At 43.2% G+C, this 22,586-nt stretch overlaps 1 protein-coding gene across 1 annotated transcript in view; it reads left to right on the top strand.

Annotated features, from left to right (window-relative positions):
• The first annotated feature begins 6,800 nt into the window (after positions 1-6,800).
• CRYBG1 (crystallin beta-gamma domain containing 1) overlaps positions 6,801-22,586 on the top strand; it is a 58,390-nt gene continuing 42,604 nt past the window's right edge. The window contains exons 1-5 of the mRNA XM_021670508.2: positions 6,801-7,513; positions 13,645-15,976; positions 19,948-19,995; positions 20,083-20,201; positions 22,138-22,303. Coding sequence (XP_021526183.2) covers positions 6,816-7,513; positions 13,645-15,976; positions 19,948-19,995; positions 20,083-20,201; positions 22,138-22,303 — 3,363 coding nt within the window. The 5' untranslated portion in view covers positions 6,801-6,815. The remainder of the gene's footprint in view (positions 7,514-13,644; positions 15,977-19,947; positions 19,996-20,082; positions 20,202-22,137; positions 22,304-22,586) is intronic.

The following is a 22,586-nucleotide window of genomic DNA, read 5'->3' as shown; positions in this document are numbered from 1 at the left end:
GAACCACTGTGCCTGGCCTTGTTTTTCTGTGTGTGTGTTTTTTCTCCCCCTTCCCCACTCCCCATCTTTGTTCTTTAGTTAGCTGTCACGAGTCTAAAGTCTTTCCTGCTTCTATTGAACAGAATGTTCTAACCCCTATTTTACCTTTTAAAGTGTAAAGTAGCTCAAATTCCTATATTTTTAAGCCACACAACTCATGCTATTTTTAAAAAAATCTCAGAAAAAAAGTTGCTTACTAGTACAAACACACATATTCATATGTTGTGAACAAGTAACATAGCCAATTGTATCATTTACAATAATATCCAGTTGACTCATTCCTCGTGACTGAATTGAAGAGCTAAGATATCTTTCAGAAATCAACAAAGTGAGAGCTCTTAGGGAATCACAGGTGTTTAAAAAAAAGTTAATTTTTTACATTGATGACCACATTTTAGAAGGATGCACAAGTGAGTGCCTGTAACAAGGTTTTGATCTGCTTTCCTGAGTCAGATTTGGGCTGAGGGGCAGCAGTAAACCTGTGTGCCAGTAGCTCCATCAACATGTGGAATCCTCACACAGTTGGAATAAGGCGAGTCTTAACCACACTAAGTTTTAGGCAGATAAGATTTTCACTCTGTTTTGTTTAGAACGATGTTTCTAGCTATCTTCAAGAGCATTGACAACTCCCTTTTGAAAGGGAGGAGAGATGTTACTAATACTTTAGTAGCAGCAAATACTTTATGTACACCTCTAGCTGTCAGTCCCCATGCTAGCTATTGGGAAGGCAACAGGACACTTTTCCTGTTCTCAAGGAGCTTACATTCATTGGGGAATGAAAAGGTAGGAAACAGAGGAAAACTTATTTTTATTTTATTATTTTTTATAAGAAACATCACTTTATTTAAAATGTTACTAGATTTCCTTTTGTTTTTTTCTTTGAGATGGAGTTTCGCTCTGTCACCTAGGCTGGAGTGCAGTGGTGCAATCTTGACTCACTGCAACCTCTGCCTCCCGGGTTCAAGAGATTCTCCTGCCTCAGCCTCCCAAGTAGCTGGGAGTACAGGCGCATGCCACCATGCCCAGCTAATTTTTGTATTTTTAGTAGAGACGGGGTTTCACCACTTTGGCCAGGCAGGTTTCAAACTCCTGACCTCAGGTGATCTGCCCGCCTCAGCCTCCCTAAGTATTGGGATTACAGGAGTGAGCCACCACGCCTGGCCTAGATTTCTTAAAGACATAAAAATAGATTATAAACATAAAACAAATGTCACTGACTCATAATTGTATTAAAATTAAAAAATTTTTAGTTTTGTTCCCATAGTTACCATAAAAAGGAAAAACCCTTGGATAGTTAAATTTAGCAGAATTTATTTAGGCAAGGAAAAAAAGAAAAACTGATGATTCAACCAGCTTCAGAATCAGAACAGGTTCAAGAAACTCTAACCTCTAACATTTACATTATCTCCTTAACTAATGTGTAGCAAATGTTAAGAGGTAACATTTACTAAGTGGTACCGCTGATAGCAGGCGCTGCCATACCAGGAAGGTTGAGAATCACAGAACAGCACTGCAGCTAGTGCTGCCTGGGCCTCTACACACTGCTGGAATATGATCTTGTGGATGGTTACATGTGCCCCTAATGCGCCACATTTCATATTAGCCAACAAGAACACTCTAAAGCAGGTCCTGGCACACAACCTACGGGCTGCCTCTACAATAGTCCTGTTGTGGACTGCTCCATCCCAGTTGGACATGGGCGATGGGAGGGTGCCAAGTGTGAGGTGTGCAGGCTGCCTTAAGTAAGGTGGGCAGAAAATACCCAGTAAAAAGACAAATACAAAGGAGGACTGGGATTGCATGTGCTCTGAGAATACCCAGCCTGGGAACCCTCAGGACCCTGCCCAGGCCTGTGGGAAGGTCAGGGGCAGAGGAATCTGGGGAGGCTTCAAGAAGCTTGATGGTCCCTCATGGCCTCTTTGCAAAACACTCCCCTTCCTAGCAGATTATCATCAAGCCTGAGGGAGAAGGTGCTGGGTCTGTGGCTTCCCATCCTAGATTTAAGACCCCAGACCCAAAGGCTCAAACCTAAGGAGGTGCCTCTCTGACAGCTCCCGGACCAGCTAGTTTTGTTGTTGTTGTTGTTGGTGGTGGTTTTTTTTTGTTGTTGTTCTCCATCTGCCTTAGTTTCCCCATGAACAATGGAAAGAAACAATCCCTGGTTGAAAAGGAATATGTATCCCATTTAGGAAGGGGTGGTCCTCAAAGATGTGACTGAGGACTTTACTCAGGAGGCATGGGGCATTCTGAGCCCTGCTCAGATCATCCTGTTTGGAGATATGATCCTGGATATCCACAGGGACCTGATCCCATGGGAGAAGACTGCATTCCCCTGTAAATCAGAGTCTATCATCTGAAATGACATGAGACCCCTCATTGAGAACTGCATAATGTGGCTGGGCACAGTGGCCCACATCTATAATCCCAGCACTTTGGAAGACTGAGGCAGGAGGATCACTTGAGCCCAAGAGTTTGGGACCAGCCTGGACAACATGGTGAAACTCTCTCTCTACAAAAAATTTAAAAATTAGCTGGGCATGGTGGCACAGGCCTGTGGTCTTAGCTACTTGGGAGGCTGAGGTGTGAGAATCACTTGAGCCCAGGAGGTTGAGGCTGCAGTGAGCTGTGATCATGCCACTGCACTACAGCCTGGACAATAGGGCGAGATCCTGTGAAATGTGCACCCAAGACAGATGGATTGTGCCACACAGTGCATTTCTATTCTTTATTTTCCAGGGGAAAATCTGTTTTTAAAGAGATTGCATCTTAACTTAATTTACATATACACATTTTTAATGTACAGTTTGATGAGTTTTGAACAATATGTACTCATGTGTAACCATCACCATAATCAAGATATAGAACATTTCCTTTAACCCTCAATGTTCCTTTGTGCCTCTTCCCAGTTGCACCACCACCACTTGCCACCCACTGTCCCCACCCTCAGGCAACCACCGATATACTTTCTATCATTATAGATTAGATTTTCACTGCCTAGAATGTCATATAAAAGTAGCCATACAGTATGTAACCTTTGGAGTCTGGCTGCGTCTCAAAAGCATTTAGCATCCATATCCTTCCACGTTTCAGAAATCTGTTCCTTTTTATTGCTGAGTAATACTCTGCTGTCTAGATGTATACAAATCGTTTATCTGTTCACCAGCTGTTTCCAGTGACTTTGAGCTGTTTCCAGTTTTGGGCTATTATGTATGAATGAAGCCACTATGAACATTCATGTATTTTTAGGAAATTCAGCAATCTGGCTGGTGATAAACAGGCTACTCCTCTGAAGGGAGGAGGAATCAAGTCGTTGAGCCAAGTTGAAGAGCAAGCAACCAGTTTTGTAAAAAGCATCTAATAGCCGCCCCCCTCAAAAAAAAGTTTTTTTGTAATGCCTATGGTGAGCCTAGAGAAGACTGCTGATCAAGCGCCTTTACTGCATGGGAAAAGCAGATTGCAACATCGTTGGCAGGACAGAGTAATACATATACTTAGTTGTTTTATTTTGACAGGGACTGGAATTAAGCCAGGACTCTAGCCTATTTTCCCTGGCTACTTCTTCAAGATACGTTTGAAGGCCTGTCCAGACAGCAGAGACAAAGAACTCTATGTCAGAGTCAGAAAGACTCTGCTGGTGGGACCTTGGACAGGGAGAAGTAATCTTGGCAAATGGGCATTAAAAAAACAAAACAAACAAACAAAAAAACTACCTGCCTAGTTGTTGGGAAGATAAAATGAAAGTCTGTGTGAATCACAAGGGCCTGAGCCATAAGGATGGCTCAGTAAACATGTATTACGATTTAAAAATCATGTCATACATTGACTTGTAAAATAATCCAAATGTTTCCTTAGGAAGTTACAGTATTTTAATTTTATCCCTTAAATCACACTTCGAATTCTTCCCATATTCTTTAGCAATTGAAGAATCAGATTAATCAAAATCTGGTTAGATTTTAGAATCGTATAACTTCAGATAAGAGAGCTCCGAATGGTCGCGCCATTTGTTCATCTCAGCAGGAGCGGCCGCAGCAGCTGTCTAGTCCCAAAGCGCCCACCAGGTGCTTCTAAGACCAAGAGAATCTTGGAACCTTGCCAGCAAATCTGATTCATGCGCACTTCTTCGGGAGCTAAATGGGGGGTGGGGGTGTGTGACCCGCAGTCTGTTCCTCTGGACCGACTCTGGTTCTCGTGTGGCCGCAGAACTTCCGTGGCCTCTAAAAGGGGCCCCTGTGGCGGAATGGAAGGAGCATGGGGTTGGCAGGAGACGACTTGGATTTGAATGCTGACTTTCCTGCTCTGACCGCCCCCACCCCCCTTTTGTGTCTATGGGCTCGCTGAACTTCCTTTCTTCATCTCTGTGGTAACAGCATGACCTCACTGGGCTGTAGCGGGGTGACACTATGTTACAGTACCAGGACTGTCTCAACAAATGCTTGTTGACCTGTTAATTTCATGCATTATCTTTCCTATTTCCCACCGCCAAACTCAATTTGCTGCATGTAACTCAAATGCAATGGAGCTACTTCAAAGGGTGATTGGGGAACCTCCCCGTAGTCGGTACTGGCCTGAATCTTCCTCTTCCAGGAAAGGTGGGGCTCTTTTCTGCGTCGCCAGGACCCAAGCTAGCACATGGGTTTTGAATGTAAGAGTCGATTCTTAAGATGCAGTAGACTCACGTTTGGCCTGGTTTTAGAAGAGTCCTTAAGCGAATACGCTTCCCTCTCCTAGGAGCCAGGCTGGGCTCGCCGCCCCTGCTTCCACCCTTTCCCAGACTCGCCTCCTCCTCTTCCTGCCCACCCCTACGCCCCGCACCTACCCGGTCCCCACTCTGGCGAACCCCTGCACGCTGCCGCACCCATTGGCGGGTTTGCTTTTATTGGTTTGTTCTGCGCTCCCTCCCATCTTCCGACTCGGGCACCGGGTGCTAGCCGTTTTGCTCCAGGCGATGTGAGAAGCCCAGGTTTTCCCCCTTCCTGGGAGAGCTGCGGTTGGTTGGGGGGCCCCAGCGCCGTCAGGTGTGGGGCCGGCCCCTGGGGCTCCAGCCTTGCGTCCATGGAACTACGCGAGTGACGAGGGGAGGGGTCCTGGGACCGAGTGGGCAGAGCCCCTCGCGCATCCTGCAGCCGAGCCTCCTCAGCTCGAGGGGGCGGTGAGCAAAGACGGTCTCCCCTGCAACCTCGATCGCTACCCCCATGCACTCCACCGCGTTCACCTCATAGGAACTCCCAAAGGAGCATTTCAGGTGCGGCCAGAGACCCGTCATCATCGCTTGGGTGGGCGCCCGCGGTGTTTGAACACTCGCGCGCTTCTCCCATTGGAGCTCGGGCTGAGGCGGGGCCCAGGTGCTCACTTCTTCCAAGCTTGCTTAAGGTTTTCATGTTGCAAGTACTGTACATTAAACCTGGCTGGCTTCTTACTGTTCTCGAGGAGAAGGCTGCTAGGACTGGTTTTCTTCGTCCCCCTTTCCTCCTCCAAAAAGAAAGGGCGGTGTATCGGGAAAAAGTCTGCCTTGGGATACGTTAGTGTGTTTACTACTGCCCCATGGTTACGCATGGCTGTTTGTCATTGCAAATTTAGGAAGAAGGTAAAAAAGCTAGGGAGAGCACAGAAGTATTTATTTTGTATATGTGATTATTTGAACCGTTCGAATTTTCCTTTAAAAAACGAGAATTATAATTCAAGGAAAATGCTATTGTAACAGCACCAGACACTTAAGGTGTTTAAGAAAAATTCAAAAGAAAAACCAAAATGGAATGAATGTAACATAAGCATAACTTTACATTTTCAATTAGAAACCCTGTTATTTTGGCTGGTAGTTCTATAATATACACCAGATTCTCATATGTTTTCTCTTCATCACTTTTATTTTTCAGTCCAGAGCACAACCTCCAGAAGAGAACAGAAGGAAGCCAGTTTTGGGAAAACTTGGTACTCTGTTTACGGCAGGAAGGAGAAGGAACAGTAGAAACGGGCTAGAGAGTCCCACCAGGTCAAATGCCAAACCACTCTCTCCCAAAGATGTAGTAGCCTCTTCTAAGCTCCCAGAAAGAGAGAGTGAGAGGAGTAGATCTCAGAGCAGCCAACCCAAGCAAATGGACACGAGTGAGGCGGACTCCCCCCAGGAGAATCCCCGGGAGGCAGAGGGCGAGCTCCCCCAAAGCGGTGGCCCCGCAGCCCCCCCTGACGCCGAGCTGTCACCTCGCTGGAGCGGCAGCGCAGCGGCTGTGGCTATGCAGCAGTGCCATGAAAGTGATTCACCCCAATTAGAACCTCTGCAGGCAGAGAGAGAGCCTTTCCCAGATGCCAAGCAGCTGCATTCCTCGCCAGGGAATTCCTCCAGGCAAGAAAACGCAGAGACGCCCGCCGCTCGCAGTCCGGGGGAGGACGCTTCGCCAGGTGCTGGCCACGAACAGGAGGCTCCCTCGGGTGCGAGGGGTGCGCCGGGGTCACCCACCCGGGAGCGGCCCGCGAGAGGACTAGGCGAGGCTCCTAAGGGAGCCCCCAGCGCGTGTGCCGAAGGAGGCTCCCTGGGGCCCCGAGACGCCTGCAGCCAGCCCCCCGAGGGCACGTCTGCTCCACCAGGTGAGCCTCTGGCCGAGGGTGCAGCGCACACAGCCGCCTCCGCGCAGGCAGACGGCACAGCCCGGCCCGGGCGGCGCGCCCACCCTGCTAAGGTGCTAACTTTGGACATCTACTTGAGTAAGACTGAGGGGGCGCAAGTGGACGAGCCAGTCGTGATTACTCCCAGGGCGGAAGATTGTGGCGACTGGGACGACATGGAGAAGAGGTCCAGCGGCCGCAGGTCCGGGAGGCGGAGGAGGTCGCAGAAATCCACGGACTCCCCCGGCGCGGACCCCGAGCTCCCTGAAAGCACTGCCAGGGACGACGCGGTGTTCGACGACGAGGTGGCGCCAAACGCGGCCAGCGACTACGCCTCGGCGGAAAAGAAAGTGAAATCTCCACTGGCTGCCCCCGATGGGGGCGTTGCCTCCGCTGCGAGCCCAGAGTGCAAACCTGGCCCCAGCCCCAAAGGGCAGCTCCGAGGGGAGTCGGACCGGAGCAAACAGCCGCCCCCGGCCTCGTCCCCCACCAAGAGGAAGGGCAGGAGCCGCGCCCTCGAGGCCGTGCCTACTCCACTCGCCAGCGGCCCGCGGGCTCCCACCAAGGAGTCCCCACCCAAAAGGGCGCCCGATCCCAGCCCGGTCACCAAGGGCGCTGCGGCCGAGAGCGGGGAGGAGGCGGCGGGGGCCGTTCCCCGCGAGCTCCCGGTCAAGAGCAGCTCGCTGCTGCCGGAGATCAAACCTGAGCACAAGAGGGGCCCGCTCTCCTACCACTTCGACGGCCGGGCAGAGGGAGGTCGAAGCAAAGAGCTGAGCAGAGCGGCCGGAGCGCCTGGAGCTTCTGACGCCGACGGCTGGAAGCCCAGGAACCATTTCGGTGCGGGCAGGTCGACAGTCACCACTAAAGTGACCCTGTAAGTAGCTGCGCAAGTCCGGCAGAGTTGCTGTCCGCACACGTGGTGGGGACCCTCTGAGAGGCTCGGGGTCTTTGAATTGTGGAAGAAATGTCTGGTCACTGAGCTTTCCCCTCCATGCTGAACTTAAGATAGCAAAGGGCCAGTTTACACAGTCAAGGCTTAAGATGATACCTGTGGCGGCCTCCAGGCTTAATTCCCTTTTTAACACAAGATTTAAGTTTAACGAATGTAAAAATAGGGTATCACTTGAAGCTCTACGTTTATGTAGATGAGAGATAAGACCTCACGTCTTGACATGAGCTGATTCTCTTCTGTATTCAAAACGTGCAAGAATGTTCTAACATAGGATGTTCTTAAAATACATGTGCTGTGAATTTTAAAATACGGCACAAACAGTAACATGTTAAGTACGACCCAGTAGCTTTGACATGTGTGAGTTTTAAGATAATTCACAGAACCTTTTATGGAACTCAGTGCATTTAGTGGCAAAAAGCTTAAAAAACAAAACAAAACAAGAAAAAGTTCTTGCTACAAGTATCTTGGTTGCTTCTTCCCCTTTATAATGTTAGGGAGTCTGGTGATACTTTTGGACCCAGGTTGAAAAGGAGTTTTCAGTTACTGAAATAAAGATCGATGAGTGTTCTTACTGGAAGATTATTTGTTACACGAAAGCAGCTGTGGCAGGTGTGAGTTTAAGATAATTCACAAAACATTTTATGGAACGTAGTGCGTTATTGGCCTAAGCCTTTTTCAAAAAGTCCCTAACTCATGTATCTTGGTTGCTTCTTCCCCTTTGTGCTGCATGAAAGCACAAAACAACTGTGACTACTTGCTGTTAAGTTTATTCATTTCACAAGTTATTTATTTAAAACTTTCTGGGCAAGATATTGTGCGAGGCACTGTGGGGAAATAACCCTACAACTATGACTCAGGATATTGTCCTGAGATTTTTATAGCCCTTTCTGGCACACAAGAAGCACACAAATCAAATAACATTATGAGATGATATCTGATGAAACTGCCGAACTGTAAAGCCTGGGTAAGCTATAGCAAGGAAGAAATCACTGCTGGTGCTTTGGAGGAGCTGGGCCTTTGTGCCTTGATGATAAATGTAATTTGTATAGGTGAATAGGATAGGGAAGGCACACTATGAAACTGGTAAGACCCTCCCTTCCCATATGTCTGCTCCCTCGCCACTCCCACTTAGCACAGGTGAATAATGATTAAGTGCTTAAGTTTTTCCTCCATTCACATATTTGTTGGAAGAGTAGGTATTTTAACAACATTATCATTGTAATTCTTGAACTTAACAGTTTCTTTCATTCTGTTTGATTTCTTGGATATGGAAGCTTTAGAGGAGGAGACTTCTGATTGGTAAACACGTGAGAGGGAAGTATGCTTAATGAATAACTTGAGCTACTTCACCAGCTGCCAACCTGGAGACCTTTGATATAGTCAGCGATTTATTCTGTAATGGTAGCATCAGAGAAATAAGCTGGGTGAATGATGCCTATTATTTACAGAAGACCAGTGTGACTGAACGCTAAAACCTCCTAAATGTGAGCCTTAGAGAAACATTGCTGTGAACATTATGAAGGACGCTTCACCTGTCTTCCAATCAGAAGACACCAGTAGAAAAACCAGAAATGTTACACTGTGAAAGAGTAGGCTAAACAAACAGGGAAGATGATCTTATAATGAAATTCTTCATGTGCTGTTTTCTGTAATAGAATTAAACCAAATGTTTCTTTCCTAGTTCTGATTAATTTCTACCTAAAAATTTTCTTGACCAGACATTCAGTGTATTTGTTTTGCACAGTGCCTTGCACATGGTCATTTGGCAAATTATTGACATTAAAAATTAATAATTATTTCTAGTCCTTTGACCCATTTCTTTGTGACTGATGGTTTTTTCAGACCCTTTAGTTCTTCCTGCAACCATATCATAAGATGTTCATCAGATTACTTTTTAAAACAATTTGAGACTGAAGAGTTAGAAAAACTATTATTTCCTGAAAAATAATGACACTGAAGTAGCATGTTCCTTTATGCTGTTAGAAAAATTATTTCTAAGCCAGGCACGGTGGCTCACGCCTGTAATCACAGCACTTTGGGAGGCTGAGGCAGGTGGATCATGAGGTCAGGAGTTCAAGACCAGCCTGGCCAAGATGGTGAAACCCTGTCTCTACTAAAAATACAAAAATTAGCTGAGTGTGGTGGCACACGCCTGTAATCTCAGCTACTCTGTAGACTGAGGCAGGAGAATTGCTTGAACCCAGGAGGCGGAGGTTGCAGTGAGCCAAGATTGGGCCATTGCACCCCAGCCTGGGTGACAGAGTGAGACTCCATCTCAAAAAAAAAAAAAAAAAAGAAAAGAAAAGAAAAATTATTCCTTCAATTTCTCTACCAAATGTTGAAATTCTTAAAATGGTATATATAGAATAAGGAGAATTTTCCTCTTTTATTATAACTATGGCTTTTTGGACTCCAAATTATTTTCCCCTCTCTCATAATGAAGGCATTACAACATGAATTATAGGAGCCTTCCTTTTAATCAGTCTGAACTAGGTTAATTGTAGTGACTCTTGGTAGCACAACTTAATAGCACAGAAAGTTTGGTTGTAAAATGTATTTTGATCTTGGTGTAAATCTTTAATGTGCAGATGTGTGTTTCTTGTCCTTAAGGTAGCCTGTCGGCTAACCTGTAGTATTTTCTATTTACATCATAAGATACACTTTGATGTTTGAACTGAGTGCCCTTCCTTGAACTGATTAGTGAGAATTTTTAAAAAGTATGTTCTCTGGTATGTGACCATCCCTCATTAACTGATAGTAAATTTAAGCTCTCTATTTCTAATCATCTCACTGGTTTCATAATTTGATCTTTAAGGACATACTAATAAATTAATTTTCCTTTTAAATTTAAGGTATGGGCCTGTAATAAGGAAGCCTAAGTATCTTATGGATATTGGGGTAAGCAATGCCTGGGAGAAATTTATGAGCAGAGATCAAATTTATTATTATTAGTTTTTTGAGACAGGGTCTCAACTCTGTTACCCAGGCCAGAGGGCAGTGGCATGATCTTGGCTCACTGCAGCCTTGACCTCCCTGGGTTCAGATGATCCTCCCATCTCAGCCTCCCTAGTAGCTGAGACTACAGGCGCACCACCATGTCTGGCTAATTTTTGAATTTTTTGTAGAGACAGAATTTTGCCATGTTCCCCAGGCTGGTCTCAAACTCCTGGGTTCAAGCGATCCACCTACCTTGGCCTCCCAAAGTGCTAGGATTACAGGCATGAGCCACTGCTTCCAGCCTCAAATTTAGTATTAATAAAATTTGTAAATATTAAAATCTAAATTCTTAGTGCTGCTTTTGGAGAAGACTTGATGACATCCAGCCCATTTTATGTTATCCAGAAGGATGAGGTGACTTGCCTGCAGCCATACTGCCTGTCCCTTCTAGAAGCTTCTTAGGCCTAAGCTGCTGCTTTCTTTTTTTTTGGAGGGGGTGGGGGACAGCATCTCATTCTGTTGCCCAGGCTGGAGCGTAGTGGCACAATCTTGGCTCACTGCAACCTCCACCTCCCGGGTTCAAGCAACTCTCCTGCCTCAGTCTCCCAAGTAGCTGGGATTACAGGCATGCGCTACCGAGCCTGGCTAACTTTTGTATTTTTAGTACAGAAGGGGTTTCACCATGTTAGTCAGGCTGGTCTCGAACTCCTGACATTGTGATCCACCCACCTCAGCCTCCCAAAGTGCAGGATTTACAAGCGTGAGCCATTGCACCCAGCCAGGCCCAACCTTCTTGAAGGCCAAGTCAATGAAGGAAAGGGAACATGGGATTTCAATGTCTCTACTTGGGTGTTTTCATTATCAAAGTGGCCTCTAAAGTCTAATTACTTTATGTTATAGATCTCATGATAATTCACTGACTCTTAAATGGCAAAGATGGAAAGAACCAGAAGATCTCAGTCAGGCGGGCATTGTCTGGGCCTATTTGGGGAAGCAGAATAGTATAGTGGTTGGGAGCATGGCGTCTGAAACCAGAGCACCTGTTTTCAAATTGTGGCCATGTCACTTATTAGCTGCATGACCTCAGGCAAGTTACTTCTCTACGCCTCATCTTCCTCAGCCAAAAATAGAAGGTATAAAGTTGTACATTAATTAGGTAAGCCCTGTGAAGCACTTCTCAAGTGCTTGACAATCAGTGACTGTTAGTGGTTATGCTTTATCTCTCCCACTTTATAAACCATTAGACCACTGGTCTAGAGGGTTTTGTTTTTGTTTTTGTTTTGAGACAAGAATCTCACTTTGTCACCCAAGCTGGAGTGCAGTGGCATGACCATAGCTCACTGCAGCCTTGACCTTCTGGACTCGAGTGATCCTTCTGCCTCCACCTTTGGAGTAGCTGGGACTACAGGCATGCACCACTTCACCTGCTAATTTTTTTTTTTTTTTTTAGTAGAGACTGGGTCTCAGTATGGTGCTCAGGCTGGTCTCGAACCCCTGGGCTCAAGCGATCCTCCCTCCTTGGCCTCCCAAAGTGCTGGGAAATATATATATATTTCTTCTAAGATAGTTTAAATAGAAGCAATAAATAAAACAGATACTGAGAATGATACTGTTTGAAGAGTGTACAGCCCCATCCCTGTCGCTACTTTCCGCAACTACAGCCCTCGAAGAGAACCCCAGGGATTCCTTCAACGATAAGTTAGGGGAAATAAAAACAACTCTGTTCCAAACCGTCTCATTTTTTTACAGATGGAGAAGGTAGAGTCCAGAGAGGTTAAGTAACTTGACCAAGTTCACACAGATAATTAGCATAAAACTCAGGACCGGAGCCAGAGAATGCCAAACAGAGCACATTTTGTTTCTCTGAAAGAAAGCACTGTGTACATTCTAAGACTTATTATTTCCACTTGGGGTAATTATACCCTAGAAATGTGACAGAGAGAGGGGAGACCCTGCTGCCCAAGAAGTGGTGACAAAACCAACAATTGCATAATTGATAAGTGAATTACAGTACATTCATATGATGGACTTCCATGAAGCATTAAGACAACTTTTCCAGCAAATTTTTTGGTAATCTGAAAAATGTTAACTATAAGGTTAAGTCATTTTATTTCTTGAAAAAATCAAGATATCAAATTATATGAATGGAATAATCTAATTCTATTTAAAATACTCAATTATGCATATAAAAAGATTAGAAATGTATAAAAATGTTAACAGGGATATTCTCTGATAAGATTATCAGTGATTTTTAAATATTATCCAAAATTGCTATAGCAAACACACTTATAATCAGAGAAAATCTTATGGGGGAAGGATAAGAGGCATAAAATATCCAAAGAGGTCAACAATAGATGAATTTTTAAAATAATCTATCCTTTTGAGATAACATAAAAAAAGTTATGCTAAAATAAAAATACATAATTGATGTTGGGGAGACCATTTACCATATTTAAAGTATGGGAATGCATTAATTATTTAAATTTCTTCTAATGTTCTTCAGGCCTTCATATGTCTTCCAATTCCAGTGCCAAGCACTGTGCATACATGCTAGGTACTCAATAAATTAGTTTACCCCTCATGCCTAGAGTTTCTTGGCTATATAATCTCCTGATCCCTCATATGCAAGCAAATCACCCACTAAAAATAGTTGATAGTGTACTTAGGACTATTTCAAAATAATTTCACTAAAAAAACAAACGTGGCAGGGAATGGTGGCTCATGCCTGTAATCCCAGCACTTGGGGAGGCCAAGATGGGAGGACTGTTTGAATCCAGGAATTTGAGACTAGCCTGGGCAACACAGACCCCATTTCTACAAAAAAATAAAAATAAAAAAATTAGTTGGATATGTGTATGTGCCTACAATCCCAGCTACCTGGGAGGCTGAAGCAGGGGGATTGCTGGAACCCAGGAGTTCAAGGCTGTAGCAATTTATGATCACACTGCTGCACTCCAGGCTCGGCGACAGAGCGAGACCCTGTCTTAAACACACACACACCCAAATGTTATCTATCAGGGAGATGTTGGCTCTTCATAGTTTTGTAATTAATTGGTTTGTGTGTCCACATTTAAAATCTAGGTCAATAACTTTGTCTTCCTGCTTTTTCCTCACAGCCCTGCCAAGCCCAAACATGTGGAACTAAATCTTAAAACCCCTAAGAATCTTGACAGTTTGGGAAATGAACACAATCCATTTAGCCAGCCAGTTCACAAAGGCAACACTGCCACCAAAATCTCCTTATTTGAAAACAAACGGGCAAATAGTAGCCCAAGACACACTGACATTCGAGGCACAAGGAACACTCCTCCCTCTAATAAAACGTTTGTTGGGAGAGCGAAGCTGAATTTAGCCAAAAAAGCCAAAGAAATGGAGCAACCTGAAAAGAAAGTAATGCCAAACAGTCCCCAGAATGGTGTGCTGGTGAAGGAAACCCCTGCAGAAACCAAAGTTACTCCCTCCAAAGAAGAGATTCTGCCAGCAGCCAGACAAATGAACGGAGACCCTTCTGAGTGTCAATCTCTTGGTCCTCAGCCTAACCAAGATGATAAAGCAGATGGACAAACAGATGCTGGCTGCCCTTCAGAACCAGTGGCTTCTGCTCTGATTCCTGTCAAGGACCATAAGCTCTTAGAGAAGGAGGATTCAGAGGCTGCAGACAGCAGAAGACCTGTACTTGAACATGTAACCAATGCAGCACAAGACATCTCCACCATTGTTGATACCAAAGATTTACTTCCAACGGCCATGCCTAAACCACAGGATACATTTTCTGACTCACAGCCCCTTGCTGAGTCATCTCCTGGGCCGCCTTTTTCACTGTCTGCACCCACTGTGGATATTCCCAAAGACACATGTGTTGAGTTGCCCATAAGCAGTTTCCCGTGCACTGATCTAAAAGTGTCAGAAAACCATAAAGGATGTGTTTTGCCTGTGTCTCATCAGAACAATGAGAAAATGCCACTTTCTGAACTTGAAGGAGAAACAAACCCTCCTTTGTCCACAGAGCACAGTCCAGAAGCTGTGGGAAGTGAGTGTCCATCCAGAGTCCTTGTCCAGGTCAGGTCCTTCGTGCTCCCCATGGAGAGCACTCAGGATGTGAGCTCCCAGGTCATCCCAGAGAGCTCTGAAGTTAGAGAAGTGCAGTTGCCAACTTGTCACAGTAATGAACCTGAAGTGGTTTCCGTTGCAAGTTGTGCTCCCCCACAAGAGGAAGTACTGGGCAATAAGAGCATGTCACCCAAACAGTCTCATTGCACAGAAGAGCTCGCAGCAAAATCTGGCCCACAAATCCTGCCGCCAGCATCAGAGAAAACTCTGCCTATTCAGGCTCAAAGTCAGGGCAGCAGAACACCCCTGATGGCTGAATCCAGTCCCACCAACTCTCCCAGCAGTGGAAATCACTTAGACACTCCTCAAAGGCCAGATCAGACTGTTGCAAACGGCCAGGATAGCCCTGCCAGTCTTTTGAACATCTCTGCTGGTAGTGATGATAGTGTATTTGATTCTTCTTCTGATATGGAGAAATTCACTGAAATTATAAAACGGATGGATAGTACAGTTTGTGTGCCCCTGAAAAGAAAGAAGGCCAGGATGCCAAACTCTCCTGCTCCTCACTTTGCCATGCCTCCTATTCATGAAGACCACTTAGAAAAGGTGTTTGATCCCAATGTGTTTACCTTTGGTTTGGGGAAGAAGAAGGAAAGCCAGCCAGAAATGTCACCGGCTTTACATTTGATGCAGTTTGACACAAAATCCAAACTGAGACCCAAACGTGCATCCACTGAACAGAGCGTCCTCTTCAAGTCCTTGCACACGAACACTAATGGGAACAGTGAGCCTCCGGTGATGCGGGAAATCAATGACAAAGAGAACAGGGATGTCACAAATGGTGTCATTAAGAGATCTAGACTAGAAAAAAGTACACTTTTCTCGAGCTTGTTATCTTCTTTACCGCAAGACAAAATCTTTTCTCCCTCTGTGACATCAGTCAACACTATGACCACGGCTTTCAGTACTTCTCAGAACGGTTCCCTATCTCAGCCTTCAGTGTCACAGCCCACGACTGAGGGTGCCCCGCCCTGTGGTTTGAACAAAGAACAGCCAAATCTTCCACCCGCCAGCTCCTTAAAGGTCTTCAATTTCAACTCGTCAAGTACATCACACTCCAGTTTGAAAAGTCCAAGCCACATGGAAAAATACCCGCAAAAAGAGAAAACCAAAGAAGATCTGGATTCACGAAGCAACCTACCCTCGCCAGAAACTAAATTTTCTGAATTTTCAAAACTGAAGAACGATGATACGGAAAAGGCTAATCATATTGAAAGTGTTCTTAAATCAAACTTGTCAAACTGCGGAAACAATGACAACGACTTCATGGGTCTTTTCAAATCAAGCCGGTATGATCCAAGCATTTCTTTTTCTGGAATGTCATTATCAGACACAATGGTAAGTAGCAATGTATTATTACTTATTTGGGGCATTTATAAAGCAAGGGAAGAAAGGGATGATGAGCAACTCATGTTATTCTTTTAGAAATGGTTAAGCTTTTGTGCTATAGTTTTTATTCATCATGTATTTAGAAACCTGCAATGTACAAGGGACTGTTAGAGTCCAAGAAAAAAATTTACTAAGAGTCTTCACTGAAGGCATCTGTAGTCTTGCAGGGAGATAAAGCTACAAATGTTTTAAGGCACATGATCTTTTAGGGCACATGTGAATTTATATGTTGTATTATGAAATGTATAGGTAAGCTTTTGAAGTTCAGAGACAGACAAGATGCTTTTTCGTACCTATTCTATGTAAAAATGCTCAGTGCTATACTTAGAATTTTGAAGATTTGTGAAGCAGCTTCCTCTATTTGGGAAGTCCCCAGCCAAGGAAACTTTTTCTTTTTTTATTTTATTTTTATTATTAATTTATTTATTTTTTGAGACAGAGTTTTGTTCTGTCACCCAGGCTGGAGTGCAGTTACGTGATCTCAGGTCACCACAACTTCCACCTCCCAGGTTGAAGCAGTTCTCCTGCCTCAGCCTCCCAAGTAGCTGGGACTACAGGAGTGTACCACCACACCCAGCTAATTTTTGTACTTTTAGTGGAGACGGGGTTTCACCATATTGGCCAGGCTGGTCTCTAACTCCTGACCTCGTGATCCACCCACCTCGGCCTCCCAAAGTGCTGGGATTACAGGTGTGAGCCGCCACGCCTGGCCGGAAACTTTTTCTTAATTCCTTCTCTCTGTGAGAGTCACCCTTTGTTTCTATAAGTAGCAGTAGGTGTTTATCCTGTGCAATTGAGAAAGTATTTTCTCTTGGCCAGGTGCGGTGGCTCAAGCCTGTAATCCCAGCACTTTGGGAGGCCGAGGCGGGCAGATCACGAGGTCAAGAGATCGAGACCATCCTGGCCAACATGGTGAAACCCTGTCTCTACTAAAAATACAAAAATTAGCTGGGCGTGGTGGCGTGCGCCTGTAGTCCCAGCTACTCGGGAGGCTGAGGCAGGAGAATTGCTTGAACCTGGGAGGCAGAGGTTGCAGTGAGCCGAGATTGTGCCACTGCACCCCAGCTTGGCGCCTGGCTACAGAGTGAGACTCTGTTTGAAAAAAAAAAAAAAAGAGAAAGTATTTTCTCTTTATTGGGAATTAGTTTTCATTAGGGATATACTTTTTTCCCCTGCAAAGCTGTGAGGAGTAAAGAATTTTGATTTTCATTGAATCTTTTCTTAAATATTAGAGAGAGGACAGCAAAGTATGATTTTGGGGAATAATTTTGATTTCTGCATCTTCTTCTATCTCACTTCGGAAGATGTTTTCTTTACTCAGCTTTTGATATGAGTTTTTGCCTTTTTGTTACCAAGCTTATTTAAGGTGAAGGAGGACTATGAGAGAGGAAGGTAGAATATGCGTTTAGTGATCAGCTCTGCCAGCCTAGAAGCCTGAGTGGAGCTTGTATTCTGGTGGTCCGTCCTGGGAATACAGAGCTGTGTGGCAGGTGTGTACTGCAATCCAGCACATTTTATCCAGGCAGAAAAAAACTTGTACCTTTCCTCATCTGTACTGGGTACTGCAGCATGGTTCAGTGTATTGTGCTGGCTTTTGCTACAGTCCCGTCAGAGAACGTGATGTTGAAAGCTCTTTCAAAATCTATGGTTGGATTTCCAGCAGAGGTGTAGATCCCTTTTTCATGTGATTTCATAAACTTTCGTAAAGTTTGGGTTTCAAATGTTTTGGTCTTTGGACCCTTTACATTTAGAAGTGATTGAGAACCCCAACGAGCTTTTGTTTGTATGGGTTATGCCTATCAGAACTTATTATATTAGAAATAATTGCTGAGAAAATTGTAAAACACCAGAACACACAAGTGCACATTGTACCAGTGCTCAGAGCAAGGATGTCATCACACATCATGGAGCCCTGTACTCCACTGGACATTTGAGAGAAAGATGAAAAAGGCAGATGACCTCTTCTTATTGTGAAAATAGTTTTGACCTCACTACTTGAAAGGATCTTGGGGAACCCCCAGTGGCCTCTGAACCACACTTTGAGAACCACTGCTATAAACAAGTAAGACTGAATCAGCCTGTGGTACAAAAATTCTTAACTATTTCTCTCAAGCACAAAATTTCCACTCATCCACTTCCCATTCATTATAGCTTTATTCTTTTTAATTGTTCTTCGATCACTTTCCTTATTTAACTACAGTCTGACAAAGCTGATAACAGAATATACAGTTTCCCTATGAAAATCAAAGCAAATGGCATAAAAAGGAAAAACAAAATCTTTATACATTTTCTAGGCCTTTTTATGATTTTTTTTAAAAAACAGTCTTTTTTAAAGTCCTGGGCTTTAGGCCGGGCGCGGTGGCTCAAGCCTGTAATCCCAGCACTTTGGGAGGCCGAGGCGGGTGGATCACGAACGAGGTCAAGAGATCAAGACCATCCTGGTCAACATGGTGAAACCCCGTCTCTACTAATACAAAAAAAAATTAGCTGGGCATGGTGGCGCGTGCCTGTAATCCCAGCTACTCAGGAGGCTGAGGCAGGAGAATTGCCTGAACCCAGGAGGCAGAGGTTGCGGTTAGCCAAGATCGCGCCATTGCACTCCAGCCTGGGTGACAAGAGCGAAACTCCGTCTCAAAAAAAAAAAAAAAAAAAAGTCGTGGGCTTTTATTGATTGTGTGACTATTCAATCATGAAGGTTTTATTTGAATTTTGTTTAAATTTTAGGCTTTTTCTTCAGTTTATCTACTTGTAATTTGTACATATATGTAAATAGATATACATCATTTGGCTTCTGATAATGCTCTAGAGGGGCCCCTATGGACTTTTTTTTTTAAGAGACAGAATCTGGCTCTGTCGCCTAAGCTGGAGTACAATGGCATGATCTCAGCTCACTGCAAACTCTCCGCCTCCAGGTTCAAGCAATTCTCCTGCCTCAGCCTCCCAAGTAGCTGGGATTACAAGCAAGTGCCACCACACCTGGCTAATTTTTGTATTTTTAGTAGAGATGGGGTTTCGCCATGTTGGCCAGGATGGTCTCAAACTCCTGACCTCAGGTGATCCGCCCACCTCCGCCTCCCAAAGTGCTGGGATTACAGGCGTGAGCCACCACACCCTGGCCCTTTTTGGTCTTTTGAGCGTATCACACTCTGGTGTGATGCAAGAGCAGTCAGAGCAAAGGCATTTCCTAAAATAGGTGTTCTGGTCAGCATTGAAAGTAGTTCATGTTTTGTAACATTCTTACATGTATTATTACTATTTTATTATATTTATAACTTATCTGGTTTTACTGGTCTTGTCAGATGATCTTGAAAATGATTAGTTTTGGAGCCATATTAAAATGTATTTTGTCTATCAAAAAGGAGGATTAAATTTACTTGTGCAAAGTACATTGTAAAATATACCACATATACCATAAACACTTCTATTTAGACTAGTGGTTGTTATATGATAGTAGATTTACTATGAGAAAACAATATTTATATAGATTCAGATAGGGTATGTATATGAACACAAAATTGATTCAGCTCTTTCTAGGTAAGTGATTAATATATTCTAATTCATGTTTATTTATTTGAGATGATACTCATATTATTGGAATTATAATCTCTTAGCCGAATTCTTACTCTGTGAACTCACATAACACATATGTGCCCTAAATTTTCTAGCATAGGTGGAAATAGCCTAGACATTTAAATGAGGAGAAATTGAAATGGCAAATTCAGTTAGAGGTGAAAAAAAAATTTAATTTAAAAGCATAAACTTAGAGTTTTAATACAACTTTAGCATCGATTAGAGTGGGCGTTTCAAAATCGATACAATGTGGGATAAGTATGATCTACCTAGAGGATCATGGGTGGAAAAAGAGGATTGTTAATGTGAAGTTGTAATTATTTGTTGTGTTTTTGTTCATCTGATTACAGACACTTAGAGGAAGTGTCCAAAATAAACTCAATCCCCGACCTGGAAAGGTAGGATTATTTTCTGTTTCTAGTCTTGATTTTATTTTGGTCTGATAGACTACAACGAAGTGTGCTACCACTTTTGTTTTCTGGCAGGTGGTGATATATAGTGAACCCGATGTCTCTGAGAAGTGCATTGAAGTTTTCAGTGACATTCAGGATTGCAGTTCTTGGAGCCTCTCTCCTTTGATACTCGTAAGAGTTGTTAGAGGATGGTAAGAATGGCGCTTTAATTTCCTGATGTAAAGTGTTTGTGTTTTACATGCTTAATTACCTTTTTAGTCCTCTCCTAGTTTAAAATTATGGTTTTAGCAATGAAAAGCACAGGAAATACTACTCGTGGTAAGGTAAGGGATTCATATCTTAACAATGTCATTTTAAATCATGTTTCTGATTATAGCAGTGATATATGTTTACAGGAGAAAAATCAGAACAGTACAGTAGAACAAGCTTCTTTTTCCCATGTCTCCCCATAATATCGCTTTCTACTAATCATATATCAGGGCCCATAGCATACTTTTGGTTAATGACCTTTAAATGAGGTTGATAAGAATTGCCCTAGATATAAGTTTTAAAAAATCTATAAGGAAACTTCAGAACGTGTAGGAAAAGGCAAAATAAAGACTAAGGAAAAAAATCTATAAGGAAAAACAAAATCTATAAGGACAGGTATTTTTCTAACTTTTTAATGACAGTTCATTGCAGCACTAACTTAAAATTTAATTTACTTTCCAGTATTTCCACAAAAGATCGTTTTGATTAAGTAATGAAACTGGTAAAAATAAATAAATAAACAAATAAATATTTTGATAGTTTCTGAAATCATTTTATCAGCTTCATTGCCTCTTGGAGATACACAGGAAGCTGAGTAAAGAGAGGCAGCTTAATAAAGAAATAGCTGATCTGGCATAATACTTATCTTTTGGTGCTTATTTGTATACTTGCTTGAAATAAAGAAGGTAGACCTCTGGATTTAAAAATTTGTAAGCTTTTCTTTTGGTTTCCATTTGATTAAATATGCATATCTTTCCTATTAGATTTTTAGGTGTTTTAATATATTTTCCTATATATCCAACATAGTCATGAGAAAAACAAGATTTGCTTTTATTCTTAAATTTGAAGACAAATGCTATTTTAATTTCTAGAGAATTGGCCACTAAGATATATCGTGGCAATTTTTTACACAAGTTTTGTTTTTATGGAACAGTGCTTTTTCCTTTCTTTTGCAACTTTCGTTGGCTTCTTTTTTTTTTTGAAAGCATAAGCATTTACACTGCCATATGTTTTTCTTTAGTGTTTGGCTGCTGTTGGGAAGACTATTGTTACAGTGCTTTCCATTAACGTATCTATAGTCTTTTGTATCAACATATTCATTGATATGACTGTAATATGTAAGTTAAAATCTCTCTAAGAGAAATGTTTTGTATATGTAAGGAGACAAAAGGCTGGACATGGTGGCTCATGCCTGTAATTCCAGGACGTTGGGAGGCCAAGGTGGGCAGATCACTTGAGGCCAAGACCAACGTGGCCAACATGAGTAAACCCCGTCTCTACTAAAAATACAAAAATTAGCCAGGCGTGGTGGCTCATCCCTGTAATCCCAGCTACTAGAGCAGCTGGGGCAGGAGAATTGCTTGAACCTGGGAGGTGGAGGTTGCAGTGAACCAAGATTGTGTCACTGCACTCCAGCCTGGGCGACAGAGTGAGACTGCATCAGAAGAGACAAAAAACCATTACAGTAAACATCCATTTATCTGGCATATTATTATTTATAAGTCTTCACCACCTGGCAATTCCTTGGAACACTAGTAGCTTTGTAGCATTGATATCGACAATTCCAAAGTTCTCTAAGATACTGATATGGTTCATGAGTTATCAGAGGCTTAATTATGTCTAGTAAAATATTAGTATTTGGAAGAATTTAAGCTATTTTAATTGCTAGATAATTGACCACTAATATATATAGATAGATAGATATAGAGCCACCATATATATATAATATATAAATATATATATTTACATATTTTTATATATGTATATATATGTATAAAAGTTCCACTATATATATAGAGGCAATTAGCCAGAATATATGAGTAATCAAAACTTCTCTCACCAAGACTGGCTAATGGTTTTGCTTTGTTTTATTGTTAGTTGGATTTTGTATGAGCAACCAAATTTTGAAGGGCACTCCATCCCCTTAGAAGAAGGAGAACTGGAACTCTCTGGTCTCTGGGGTATAGAAGACATTTTGGAAAGACACGAGGAAGCAGAGTCTGATAAGCCGGTGGTGATTGGTTCCATCAGACATGTGGTCCAGGTAGGTTCTGGCAAATCTGGATTTTATTTATTCAACAAATATTTATGGATTCTTACTTTAAGGGAAATGTTCATTTTATTAAGTAAGCTGGGTGCGGTGGCTCATGCCTGTAATCCCAGCATTTTGGGATGCCGAGGCGGGCAGATCACGAGGTCTAGAGATCGAGACCATCCTGGTCAACATAGTAAAACCCGTCTCTACTAAGAATACAAAAATTAGCTGGGTGTGGTGGCCCATGCCTGTAATCCCAGCTGCTTGGGAGGCTGAGGCAGGAGAATCGCTT

The sequence above is a fragment of the Aotus nancymaae genome, unplaced genomic scaffold, assembly GCF_030222135.1.
Source record: "Aotus nancymaae isolate 86718 unplaced genomic scaffold, 86718_ANA_hifiasm-v0.15.2.pri h1tg000040l, whole genome shotgun sequence".
Taxonomy (NCBI): Eukaryota; Metazoa; Chordata; class Mammalia; order Primates; family Aotidae; genus Aotus; species Aotus nancymaae.
Note: the sequence above shows the minus strand (reverse complement) of the source record. Positions and strands in the feature narration are given on the sequence as shown.